The sequence below is a fragment of the Hesperophylax consimilis genome, chromosome 3, assembly GCF_061612785.1.
Source record: "Hesperophylax consimilis isolate HC1 chromosome 3, BYU_Hcon_1.0, whole genome shotgun sequence".
Lineage (NCBI taxonomy): Eukaryota > Metazoa > Arthropoda > Insecta > Trichoptera > Limnephilidae > Hesperophylax > Hesperophylax consimilis.
The window spans coordinates 32,720,690-32,734,464 of record NC_142838.1 but is presented as its reverse complement, the minus strand read 5'-3'; the positions used below and the strand labels follow the sequence as shown (position 1 = coordinate 32,734,464).

The 13,775-nt window shown below is 36.3% G+C and overlaps 1 protein-coding gene across 1 annotated transcript in view; it reads right to left on the bottom strand.

The window, feature by feature from the left end:
• Window positions 1-9,093, bottom strand: part of LOC149425305 (voltage-dependent calcium channel subunit alpha-2/delta-3-like) — a 30,134-nt gene extending 21,041 nt beyond the window's left edge. Inside the window, exons 1-6 of the mRNA XM_089651071.1 lie at window positions 8,885-9,093; window positions 8,121-8,202; window positions 4,899-5,238; window positions 3,245-3,376; window positions 2,482-2,741; window positions 1,367-1,633 (exon numbers count right to left, since the gene is read on the bottom strand). Of these exons, the coding sequence (XP_089507197.1) occupies window positions 1,367-1,633; window positions 2,482-2,741; window positions 3,245-3,376; window positions 4,899-5,238; window positions 8,121-8,202; window positions 8,885-8,988 (1,185 nt within the window). The 5' untranslated portion in view covers window positions 8,989-9,093. The remainder of the gene's footprint in view (window positions 1-1,366; window positions 1,634-2,481; window positions 2,742-3,244; window positions 3,377-4,898; window positions 5,239-8,120; window positions 8,203-8,884) is intronic.
• Between the last annotated feature and the right edge of the window lie 4,682 nt (window positions 9,094-13,775).

The following is a 13,775-nucleotide window of genomic DNA, read 5'->3' as shown; positions in this document are numbered from 1 at the left end:
TCCCTACGGTCTATCAATAATTGTTGTAGGGGCTACTTTTAAATTTTCTGAATTGGGTAGCAAAATGATTAACATAATATTATAATAAAATAGTGTTTTATACGATACACCTGACATTTTGTCAACATATTAACAACTTAAGGCGATGCACTACGTCGTGTAGTATTTTAAATAGAACCGCTATCAATAACAACCCTTACGTAGATGACGATAAGGTTTAAATTCCAGCTAAACACCATCCGCCTGTTTTGATTTATGCAAGAAAAAAACATGGCCAAAAAGTGCATTTTATTTTATTTTGTGGATGTTTAAGCATAAATATTAGAAAAACTTTCCTATCATTTTATAAATTACTTAATTTTCCACATTATACAATAAAATTATAACCGAAAATGGGTTCGTAAGTAGGAGATTTTGAACTTTAAAGCAGTTTTCATAGGCCTGATACATTATTTTTTTCTGGGCTTGTAAAAAGACTTATCTAAAAAAATACTCGATTATTTCAAAAGCCAAGATATATTCTACTCGCAGTATTTAATTAAAGCATCTGAAACATTTATAGGCGACCAAATTTTCAAACCAAAAACACATGATTTTGCATTACTACGTATGGCACCGCCTTAAGATTTTTGATCGATGTATTTCCTTCATGGCTATGTAGTGGTAAGCCACTACTCGAGTCGGACGGTGTCAAGTACTACTTAGTACACAGTGCCAAGCGCTAAAGTACCTAGGCCGTCATAGAAAATACTGGAAATTTCGGCCGTTGCTCAGCGTTACGGGTGGCAATTTTGTAGCCATAGCAATGGGGTTTCAGAAGATACCAGAATGAAGACCACACTTATGGGAGCTGTGACTCAATAATGTATTATTTATAATTCTAGAATGATATTAGTGAATCTATTCGGTTAGTAAATAAGGCTTTCTAGAAAATGGAAAAAGCGCAGAACCTTGAAAAATCACGAAAACTAACTAGTCAAGATTAATCCTAAAAATTTTAAGCAAACAAAAACACATTTCAAACAATGTTCGGCTTAAAAATGTGTTATTATGTATGTAGAAACTTTTTACTTCAGTAACAATTTTGAACATGGCAATTACTGTAACTTTCTGTTAAAATATAATATTCTAGGTAGGTACTTTAACGCTTGTCTGAATTCTTGACAATCAATTCCGATTCGTTCAAAGTGACACTTAAATTCAAAATAAATTCGAGTTCATTTATATGGTTTTCCTATGTTACAACCATAGACTTTTGAATTGATGATATATGTTTGAAATTAAATAAAAACATTCAGTATTTTCAATGAATTATTGGAGGATAGAAGCACGAAAAGTAAAATGGGATAGTAAAAAAAACTCATACCTCTCCACCAATTAGGTAGGTAAACACTCTGACGGGTATCCTTGGTCTCTCGCGCCAGTTATACGTCTCAAACACGTCTTTGAAGTTGTAAGGAACTTCATCAGAGATCAGGTAGATGGCCTGGTTGCACTGGGCGCCTTGCCGCTTGTCCCTGTACCTCTCCAGAAGCTCGAAAGCGGTGGCCAAAGCCAACGGGAAGTTGGTTACTCCCTTCATTTTGGTTCTGGATAATTTCTTTTTAAACTCTCTTTTATTTACTATGGTAGCCTGAAATTGCAATGTCATTATGCAATGTTATCTTCCAATATAAAAAAGAATACATTTGGATAATTTTATGACAATTTCTTAAAAACATGTTTTTATTTGACGTTTACAACATGGTGTGAAGTAAATAAACGTACATGGCGTCTGAAAACTAGTGAAGCTGGTGAATGTCTACATCACATTTGAAGTCGTTTTTGTGGTAGGTATAAGTTTTTCGATTTAATCTTTCATTTTCCAGTAAGTCCAAAGTTGATATTTTTGAGTCAAATTTGAAAAAGGCGGTAGCTAGAAAGATAATCTTTAATATACGCTGTTTATTTTTTTTTTTGAATTTGTCGAAGCGCAGACTCGACTCCTAAACTTTTTAAATTCATTAGTTCTCAAGTTAGTTTTTTTTGGATGTGAAGTAGATTCACCAGTTTCCCGTTTGTACCACTAGTTTCCGGATGCCGTGTAGATAGAGTAACTAATCTTTAGGTTGGGGAAAAAAAGAAGAGGAAAAAATGTATGTGGTTAAAATGAAATATTACGCGTTACGCGCTCTGCCTGAATGTGGTTAATATTGGCAGGGAAAATTTGTTTCAAATGTATTTGAGAGAACAAGCAGAGGGCAACTCGTTCAGGATAGGTACGTTGTGCTTAATTTGTGATTAATTTATTGAATTCCAAGGGACAGTCCATTCTCTATTGAGTCAATCGATAGTGGTGATTACTGATAAGGATAAGTAATCCCTTAGATAAGTGGGTACATACTGATAAGTAATCATTAATTTAGTAGGTAAGTTCATGTTCAATAACATTTTAGATAAGGCAAAGCGTATTTCCGTTATTTCGTTGTGCATGATTCTCACCTGTACAAGCATGTCCGCAAAGCAGGGCACAACTTCTTTGGATTCATTGCTGAACGTGAAGATATTGACAAAGTCATTATTCCCCAAAGTGTCCAGAATATTAGACGCTATGTGGTTGGCAATATCCCTCCTGTGTCCTGTCATAGAACCAGAGATGTCAACAAGGACTATGACGTCTTTTGCTCCAACGGCCGCTTCGTTATACCACTCGCGGAGCCGACAGTCATACAGGTCCGCAGGTTCCTGGTCCCACATTATTGCTAAACAAATAAATATCATTCTAAACAATTCATAATATGCCGATGAGATACGTGACCGTCATGTAAGGTTCGGAAAAAAAATATTCAGATTTTTACATACACCGGAACAAGAAAAATAGGCCTTTTCGATTACCTTTTTAACATTTACAAAGCATTCTACATTTTTCGAGGTTAGATTCCCACACAATATAGCAAAACATGGATTTATATTTATTTTTGAGTTGCAACGACTCGAGCGATGAATAAAAATTATTTATAAATTTATCTTTTTTTATTATATTTTTATAAACCCAAAATATAGGATAAACGGTAAAATCTCTGTGGATTCACTGGCTTTAAGCCGCAGTAAGCAGGTCATATATTTCCCTACTAATATTTGGAGGTAAATAATTCTAAAGAACCTTACGCATATGAATTTAACAGCATCATAAAGATCGTGTTTGTTTGTTTGATCTATTTTAATAGATGGTAAATCACGCGTTTTCAGAATAAGTTTAAATTACCTGGATAGTGCCTCAGGAAGCCTGTGGAACTGCCGAAGTATTGCCAGTAGAGCGACGGATCAGCTCTGAAGTTGCTTTTGAACACAGCATCCAAACTCTCAGACCTCCTAATCCCGTCCATTACGTCGACGGCTAGGAAAAAAATATGCTTAATTAAGTAGTTTACACATACATAATAATTTATAGGTACCTAGCTACTTTTTACTATTTTTTGTTTGTTTACAAAGCTAACAAATATTAAAGCTAATCAAAATAAGGGTTTGGGTCCGAAGAAGACACCGGGTTTTGACAGATGGAACGGCATAATAGCTGAGAATGTTTGGATCCACGCTAAAGAGGAGCTTTATCAAATAGTGTTGGAAACGTGCTTGCGTAGAGAATGGAAGAAAGGCGTGCTCCGGATTATACCAAAGGGGAACAACAAGCCAAGAACAGATATCGGGGCATACAGAACCATCACTTTACTTCCAATCTTAGGTAAAATATTGGAAAAATCATCAAACATAGGCTCCGCTCAAGTATGCGCTTGAATGTGTGAGGGTTTGTACCAAGAAGTATGTAATAGGAATCTTTTTGGACATCTCAGGTGCCTTGGATCGTGCGTGGTGCCCGATGATTTTAACTAAGTTGAAAAGTCGTAAATGCCCGCCTTTACTGTTCAAAATTGTTAGTGATTATTTTCGTAACAAAAAGGTTATTGTGATGTATGGTGATGTTTTCATCATGGGCCAGTCCTCGGACCTGACCTGTGTAACATCCTTTTTGACGACTCCTCCAGGCTACCCTTGCCTGAAGGATTCATATCGGTTGACTACGCTGATGATAAGTTTATTTTGGTCTCAGGGGACAGTAGAAAGGAAGTGAAGAGTAAAGCAGAAGAGGGTATGCGTGAAATTCTTGAATGGGGTAAGAGAAACACGCTGAACTTCGCTCCCCATAAGACCGTGGGACTCGTTGTTGGGTTAATATCGCCCAACAGTGGGTACTTTAATTAATTCAATTAATTTAAGGTGCATTGGGGAACGATTGTAAAATAATTTCAGGCGACAGGCATACTTTGTGCACCTACTTTATTATAAACACTGCAGATAATAATTATCCAGCGCCTATTTGTTCAGATCTACGTTTAATGCAATTTAAAGGTTTGCGTTTGATAAGCAATTTTTCAATTTAAGCAGAAATTCGTGAATATTTTCGATTTGTAGATTTAAAGGAAGATTATTGAAAAGATAGAGGAAGGTAATTTGAATATGTTTAGTGTTCAATTTTATGAGTTTAATGTTTATATTATATTATCTTGCTGATATTTTTTTGAAATATTGTATAATTTTCTATATTTTTGGACATTTTAATTTCTAAATTCAACAGGGGATTTTAGTAGAAAATGACATTGTAACCTCTCTTTGTGATTCTCCCATCGTTGATAAAAAGGATTAAGAACTTGAATAGAACCTTCACAGAACTTCAAACTCAACTTTGAAATTTGATAAATTGTTCAAATTCTGTGAAACAACCCGTCCTTAGAGAAGAAGTTACTGAGGAACAATCAACGGTGTTTGTCTATCAGGTGACAAAAATCAAAACTCATAGTATTATTTAACTAGTATTTCACGTAAACTATTTTATTTTAATTTTTAATAATGCACCTTCATACCTTCGTCATAGACGTCAACCGGAACATGCACACTGCTGAAGCTCATATTGACCAACTTATTCCCAAAGTGCGGGTGTGGGGTGAGCACTATCTGCTGCTCCTTGGGGCCAGTCTTCCCGTCGGGGGCTGCGGTGCTGGGGATGTGGGGCTCCACGATCATCTTGCTGTTCCAGTAGTGAAACTTGGAGGGGGCCCCGGGGGGCACTCGCATTGTCTCCGCGGCCTCCACGATCCTCCTCACGGCGCTGACCTTCTGCTCCATCATGTTGCTGATGTCTGCTGCCATTTGTTCCACAAGTTTTTTTCCATCGCGGACCTCTATTTCTCCAATTTCAAAGCTCTGAAATAACATATGTATTAAATTTTTTTAATCAAATCGCATCATATATGTACATTACTATTAGATATAAACATTATGCGATATTATAATTGTGGGATTTGTGAAGATAATATTATTAATAATTTACATTTGTGAAACATTTTAACAAAAGAAATACACATTTCAAATAAAAATAATTATGGTATTAATTCCCTTGTCTGATATTATTTATGCTCATCAGCTTAAATTAAAAGTTCATTGACAACCGAAATTAGTATACCTATGTCTAATTAGAAAAATACATGAAAATGCGGTGTAGAACAATCAACGGATGACAAGGGTAATAAATTCTTTGAAACTAATCCTTGCACATATACAGTCTTATCAATTAGATACTTCCATATACGCCCATTCAACGTTGGTGTGGTAAAGCCGGCCTTGAGCCTGGTTAAAATCCGTTTTAATCAAACAAACGCCAGGTGAGTAAGCCAAGTTTTTCATTATTCTGACCTTACACGTAATAATATATATATTTGCAAAGAGCTTTGAGGCTGTATGTACGGCTTATGTGATGTATAAAAATATTCAGCACTTCACTAGCGAGTAATCCACGAATCTACGTAAACCGCGATCTAAAGCCGACGGCAAAATATGTTATGTTGGCCGATTAATCATCATTATCCGCCAATAATGTTTACTTTGGCTTCGAATTGCGATTTCGTCATGGATTACACGCTAGTATACTTATTTAAGAATGTGTTTTTGGGCATAATTTGTGAATGAAAAGCCTAGCACGCCTGTCATTGTCTGCACGGAGAACACTTGCGGATGAAAAAAAACTATTTGCTAATTTATTAATAATCTCTTCAAATTATTCATTATCCGGTTAAAAACAGGATGTAGGCCCGGAAAAATGCAGGTGCACGAACACGTGTTCCAATATTCTTACTTATTTTTCTCCGTGCGTCCATGTACCTAAGTTTAAGTCAAGGAACACGGACCAGCAGTTGTTACCAGACAGCTTCAAGCAGATATCTTCAAGTAGGTGCCCAGCTATGTGAAATTCTTATGAAAAAAAAAACACGAAACAAAACGACAGTTCATGTATTTCTAACATTATCAACTGCTTGTAGCAGTTCGTGTTTGTATACCGTACACCAGTGGGGCACAACCAGTGGCCCGCTTATTCTGCTAAATAGGCTGTGCATCACTTCCATATAAGTACACCCTTAGTACCACTTGTTGAACAGAACTTGAATAATTCATTAATATTCAAGTTCTGTGAAAGTTCTAATCAAGTTCTATTATTATTATTTAAGTTATGTGGAACAACGGGTCCATACTCTGTGAAACAACTGACATTTGTCACTGTAAGTGACGAATAGTGCTATGAGCAAATTTAAAATACATGGAGCGAAAGAGGCTCAGGGTGCTTTGTATAGACATATAGACATATGGCGGTCTCTGTGGTAGAGGGGTAAGGCTCTCGACTAACAAGCCGAAGGTCTCGGGTTAAAATTCCGGCGTGCGCAAGTAAATTTTATTTAATTAAAAATAATATATAGTACACTTTCGGAACGTTCCAGAGTGGAAGATACTCTCGGTATCGCCCTGGTGTAATACCACCATTCAGAAATGAAACGTTGCTTGAAATGGCTTTGGCCGTGTTTTTGTGACCAGAACTGAATATCCAGGTACTCTTCCCCTTCCACCTTTCTCTTCCCCATCTCCTTCCCCTCCCCGCTACCTTCAGCCTCACAACATACCCCAATTGAGGATGCCACAGTCTCATTGGCTCCAGACGGTTGGGAGCTGTTTGGACTTCGATATTCACATTTTAAAAAAAGCTTCAGGATAAGCGAGGCATTCAAAACAGATTGTCAAGCTTTGGCTTAAAATATCTATTAAAAAAGGACAAATATAATACACACAATAGTTTACTATACAAAGGAATGCAATATTACAATGCGCTGACAGAAACTATAAAGTCTGCACCAGTCGATAGATTCAAGCTGGATTGTAGGAGCCAATTAAAAAAAATATAATGTAATAATGTGTGCATGTAAATAATAATTAATTAGACATTTGTAAACTTGGAAGCACAAAAGGATAAAATAAAATGAATAAATAGATATGCGATTTTGGTTATACATAGCTGAACCAACCAAAAACTTAAACTAGGAGAAAGTTTTGATGACTGGTAAAATGTTTTTCAGGAGATGCAATTAAAGATTGGACTGATCAATGATACAATCTAACAAGCGTCCAGGCGACACAAGACTCCAATAACAGGGGTTTGCTCAGCGCTCACATTTGAATTATTTCTTATGAACGTATTACTAAAATCTCAAATGTTTCTAGAGGGATATCTGTAGATGTAAGTTATTTATATTTAAGATGAATAAAAACAGGACCTTACGATCAAAATATTTTATGTAAAACGGTTCGAAAAAACGAAAACCAAACGAAAAAAAAAAAAAAACGTTTTTTAACTATAAAATTATCGGGGAGCGCCACATTTTATTTTTGTAACTACTCGATGACTCCCTCTAGGAACATCTGAGATTTTGGTTATATGCATAAATATTAATATAATTTTGATCTGAATCTGAAATATCGATTTTCCTGGCCTGCTTTTTCACACGAATTAATTACTTATTTGATACGGCAAATTCAACAGCATTTCTGTTCAATACACCAAAACCGCGCGTCGCATATTTTTGTGCACGGTTTCTTCACTTACGTCTTTAAGATTCTGGATTTATTTCAGGATACAGAGCGGTGAGGTTTAGGATAAACATTGGTTTATCTGGTACTCAAAAAAGAAAAAATGTATTTCTTATTTCGTATTCCAGCCCAACATCGTAGGTACTCATGACTAATAATATTATGATGGTACATACTTCTTGGACTTCCTTTCTCCTTGTGATGTAATCTCCGAAGTGCCATAAATCTGCCCCCAACTTTTCTGCCCAGGAACGAACACTTAAAGTAAGAAAAAAGAGAACTTAAAAATTTTTCAATTAATAATACAAACACCAATAAAAATTGCCAAGGAACGGCAAAAAACAATATTTAAACGTTCATTTTGGGAATAACTTAATTTTGGTTAAAAAGTCGCGTCTTCAATAATTTAATATTAAAAATTATTTTATATTAATCAAGCGTTAACATATTTAGCACAATTCAAATACATAAATGATCAAATACCATAATAATTGATGTACCTACTACGAGCAAATCAAGTATTAATTCACCGTGATACATTTTAGAAATAGAATTTAGGAATATATGCAGTTAAAAAATACAATTTTATGATATAGTTTGGAAATATGAGCGTTGATTCACGGGGAAAATAAAAAAAAAACAACGAGGAAGTTAATTTAATTCACGATGTGATCGTGTTTTCCAATTTTTTTCTTTTGTAATAATTAAAAATAAACAAAAACTTTCAGGTATCAGCAATATTATTTAAAAATCACTTCTCAAAAAATATATCGTAGACCAAGAAGGTTGATATTAAGAAATTTATTTCCAAAGAAACAAAAATTTTTATTTGGATGAAAAATGTACTGTTAAACTATTTGAATAGTCATTAGATCAATTCCATCGAAAATAAATAATAATTTTACCACATTTTACAGAATACTTTGAAAAGCATACTCACAGGCTAAATTTAACAGTTTCCTCTTCACTGTATGTTGTCTTCAGGGGAGGAAAGACCATTAAAATAACAAGAAAAAATAAAAAGCTTCGCAATCCCTTCTCCATGTTAATAATTAATGTTGTCTTAATCACAGCAGTCAGACTTAATCCATCGCGACATGTTGACTACGAGTGGACCCGGTCCGTTTGACGCGACAAGCCGATACTGACATGCAGTTACGTTGTTCGTTTGCAGATCTTCACAATAATCAAGATTTTGGGGCATTTAACACTTTCAGAACCGATTAAAGTTTTATACAAAAATATATATTATTATATTGCTTGTACATTGATTCCGCAGATATTGGAGAGAAAAGATTTATCAAGTTTTTTTTTTGTTTTCACTATTGCAGATACAAAAAATAATAGCAACACCTACAAAAATATTTCTCTTCGGACATCAAATTTTTTTTATGTACATATTAAATAATATATTGAAACAATTTTAAACATTATAATTTGATTTTTTTAACTAAACGGTCAAAAAATAGATTAAGTGGAAAAAAGTTTAAAATAGTTTCATTATGTCATTATAATGGAATTTCACCAAGAATTTTCAGTATCAAAAATATTAATATTTATGTATTACAACTTTTTTGGAGTTCCGCATATTTTTTCATTTTATGCAAACATTTAAAATAAAAGCAACAAAAAGCGGCTTGCCAATGAATATTTTCAATTTACTAAGATAAATAATAAATTGTTTAATTTACGAGTATCGTTGCTTGAATTGACTTTAACCGTGTTTGGTGACCAAATCCGAATGTCCCGGTTCTTTTCCAACTTCATCTACTAGATGCGATCTCCTTCTGCTCCCCACTACCTTCAGTCTCACATCATAACCCAATTTATTGAGGATGCCAAAGAGTCACTAGCTCCACAGGATTGGACATTAAAAAATAAATTCAAATAAAACATTTTGAATTACTGTTTTATAATCTTCCAATTGCATGATCAAAAACGTTTGACAAATATTTAGGAAATTGGCCAACAAACAGAATATTTTTAATTTCCTTTTCTGTAATTTTGTGTAGAAAAAAATGTAACACTTTAACCTTCAGTGAAAACTTTATTATTAAGATCAATAATAAATCGCGATAAGTCTTCTGGTAGAATGTCATCGGTTGTATGGATCAGGTGGTGACAGTATTTTTTGCGTGCTTTATGTTTCCTTTATAAATTTGTTTAAACATTTTGACTATCGATTCTCAATTTTTTTTTAATATTTAAGAAAGATATCAACATCGGGACTGGAGGGGTTACAAAACATTCGTATTTTGAATCTAAAACGGCGCCTGTCGGTCTGGTCATGCGCAGTGAGAATCAGAGCCTTTCCAGAAGCAAAGTCTGCACACGCACACGCATACGCACAAGCTCAAAGCTGAAACCAGCAGGCTCCTCGCTTAATCTGTGTCCAGACTGGATGGCGCCTCGTGAGGCGTCGCGGCGCCGGACTCAGACAAAGAGGGAGATAAGGAGGGGGATGCGAAAAGTGTTTTACTCTGCCCTTATTATCTTACATGTACAAGCAGTTTGGCAGTTTGCTGCTGTGACTCAATATCGATCTTTTAAAACTGTTGTTTAATGATAATGGAATGATGTATATAAATAGACATTGCAATGATTAAAATATCAAGGCACGTCTGTGTTTTTTTGTGACATTGGGTCTCATTGATTTAAAATATTCTAGATGAGTGCTCTTCGCTGCTAACCAATACATTTAATTACGTCCATCTTCTTTCCTAACCTAATCTAACCTAACCAATATATTTAATTCCTTCCATCTTCTTTCCTAACCTAATCTAACCTTACCAATATATTTAATTCCTTCCATATTCTTTCCTAACCTAATCTAACCTCACCAATATATTTAATTCCTTCCATCTTCTTTCCTAACGTAATCTAACCTTACCAATATATTTAATTCCTTCCATATTCTTTCCTAACCTAATCTAACCTTACCAATATATTTAATTCCTTCCATATTCTTTCCTAACCTAATCTAACCTAACCAATATATTTAATTCCATCCATCTTCTTTCCTAATCTAATCTAACCTTACCAATATATATAATTCCTTCCATATTCTTTCCTAACCTAATCTAACCCAACCAATATATTTAATTCCCTCCATCTTCTTTCCTAACCTAATCTAACCTTACCAATATATTTAATTTTTTCCATCTTCTTTCCTAACCTAATCGAACCTAAACAATATATTTAATTCCTTCCATCTTTTTTCTGAACTTCTGTCAGTGGTTTGCTATAAATCTTTAGCTTGCAAGCAGTTGCCTGGAACAACAAAGCGAAATGATGCACTGGTACCAGTGACGTGGGTTTCAAAACCTTGACAGCGACTTCCTGCATTGCATTTACAGTCAATGTTGCATTCCATTTTCATTCGTCGCACCTCATGGTGTGGCCAAGACAAGTTATCTTCTGTTTACATTTAATATAATGAGGTCGTCTCCTATTTTTATTTTGATTAAAATGTATTATATTTAAAAAGCTGTTAACGCGTGTTTTCGATATCTCTAAAAAATGATGGAACTATGAGCTTTCAAAGTGAACGTTGTTAAAAATGTATCCAATAGTATCTCATGAAGTTACATACAGTACCTACAATTCATAATTCGAATGACGTCACACGCTTTTCGACCGACAGCAAAAATCAACATTTTGACGGCTTATATCATCGGTACTCTTCAGAATTTTACAAAAAAATATAATTCTGTACTCAGAACGCTCTATTTAACATGATACATTTGTAAAACCCTTTCGTTCGAAATTTTGTTATAGGAGATGAGCTCATTGCGTAACTGTCGGCCATCGATGAAAACCCCTAAATTAGTTATCCTATTTGCTCAGTTCCCAAGGTGAGCGTATCCTGAGGATGCATCTGTATTAATCCCAAAGGCTTCTACCAAGTCAAAGATTGCACGGTATCCAGGTTTCCATTCCTTACAAAGTAAAAGCGTTGTATCGAACGTGAAAACAAGATTTACTGCATTTGACTCGATTGCGACTAAGGTTGAACACCTGGCAAGTTTGATGACCCCTTTTTCTAAGCCATAATGTTTACGAGTTGAAAAATGCACCACAATAATCGGTTACTAAGCGAATCGAGCCGGAGAAAAATCAAAATATTGACAAACCAGTCGCTGTGCGAAATTATTATTCTCACCTAAAAACACCTGCGTCTGAAACGAAAACAAGTTGTGGTAAAGATATTGACGTCACAAGAGGGCTTGCTAGAGAAATTATAAATAGCTAAAAACACTACAATATTCGGCAGTCAAAATTCAAAAATTAACACGAGTGGACGGAAAACCTCCAGTTAAATCGCGATCTGTTAATTATAATTAAAAATTATAAATTCCTGAGTGTCAACTGAATCCTCCATCACGGCACAATCATTTTAAAGATTACAACTATTTCTAACGAACTGTTTACGGCCGGCACTCTATCAGCTGAATCAGACGCATCTGTAATCATTACAATAATGGGGCGTCTCCGTATGCCGGCTCTTATAATCAAACGACTGAACTGCCCACTGCCGGTGATCACCTAGAGGCTGGCCAATCCCTGCTGCATTGATGCTGACAACCTAGAGGCTGATGAATTCCTCCTGGCTTTTCGACTGAACCAGGCACAGATGCTTACAACCTAAAGGCTGACGAATACCTGCTGGCTACCGACTGAACTGCCCACTGCCGGTGATCACCTAGAGGCTGGCCAATCCCTGCTGCATTGATGCTGACAACCTAGAGGCTGATGAATTCCTCCTGGCTTTTCGACTGAACCAGGCACAGATGCTTACAACCTAAAGGCTGACGAATACCTGCTGGCTACCGACTGAACTGCCCACTGCCGGTGATCACCTTGAGGCTGGCCAATCCCTGCTGCATTGATGCTGACAACCTAGAGGCTGATGAATTCCTCCTGGCTTTTCGACTGAACCAGCCACAGATGCTTACAACCTAAAGGCTGACGAATACCTGCTGGCTACCGACTGAACTGCCCACTGCCGGTGATCACCTAGAGGCTGGCCAATCCCTGCTGCATTGATGCCGACAACCTAGATTCTGATGAATTCCTCCTGGCTACCAACTGAATTAGCCATTGATGCTGAAAACCTAGAAGCCTGCCAATTATTCCTGGCTACCAACTGAATTAGCCATTGATGTTGAAAACCTAGAAGCCGGCCAATTCTTCCTGGCTACCAACTGAATTAGCCATTGATGCTGAAAACCTAGAAGCCGGCCAATTCTTCCTGGCTACCAACTGAATTAACCATTGATGCTGAAAACCTAGAAGCCGGCCAATTCTTCCTGGCTACCAACTGAATTAGCCATTGATGCTGAAAACCTAGAAGCCGGCCAATTCTTCCTGGCTACCAACTGAATTAGCCATTGATGCTGAAAACCTAGAAGCCGGCCAATTCTTCCTGGCTACCAACTGAATTAGCCATTGATGCTGAAAACCTAGAAGCCGGCCAATTCTTCCTGGCTACCAACTGAATTAGCCATTGATGCTGAAAACCTAGAAGCCGGCCAATTCTTCCTGGCTACCAACTGAATTAGCCATTGATGCTGAAAACCTAGAAGCCGGCCAATTCTTCCTGGCTACCAACTGAATTAGCCATTGATGCTGACAACCTAGAGGCCGGCCAATTCTTCCTGGCTACCAACTGAATTAGCCATTGATGCTGACAACCTAGAGGCCGGCCAATTCTTCCTGGCTACCGACTGAATTAGCCATTGATGCTGCAGCCTAGAGGCTGGCCGATTCCTGCTGGCTACCAATTGAACTGGCCACTGCTCCAGCAGTCGCCTACTCCATTTGCTGTATCG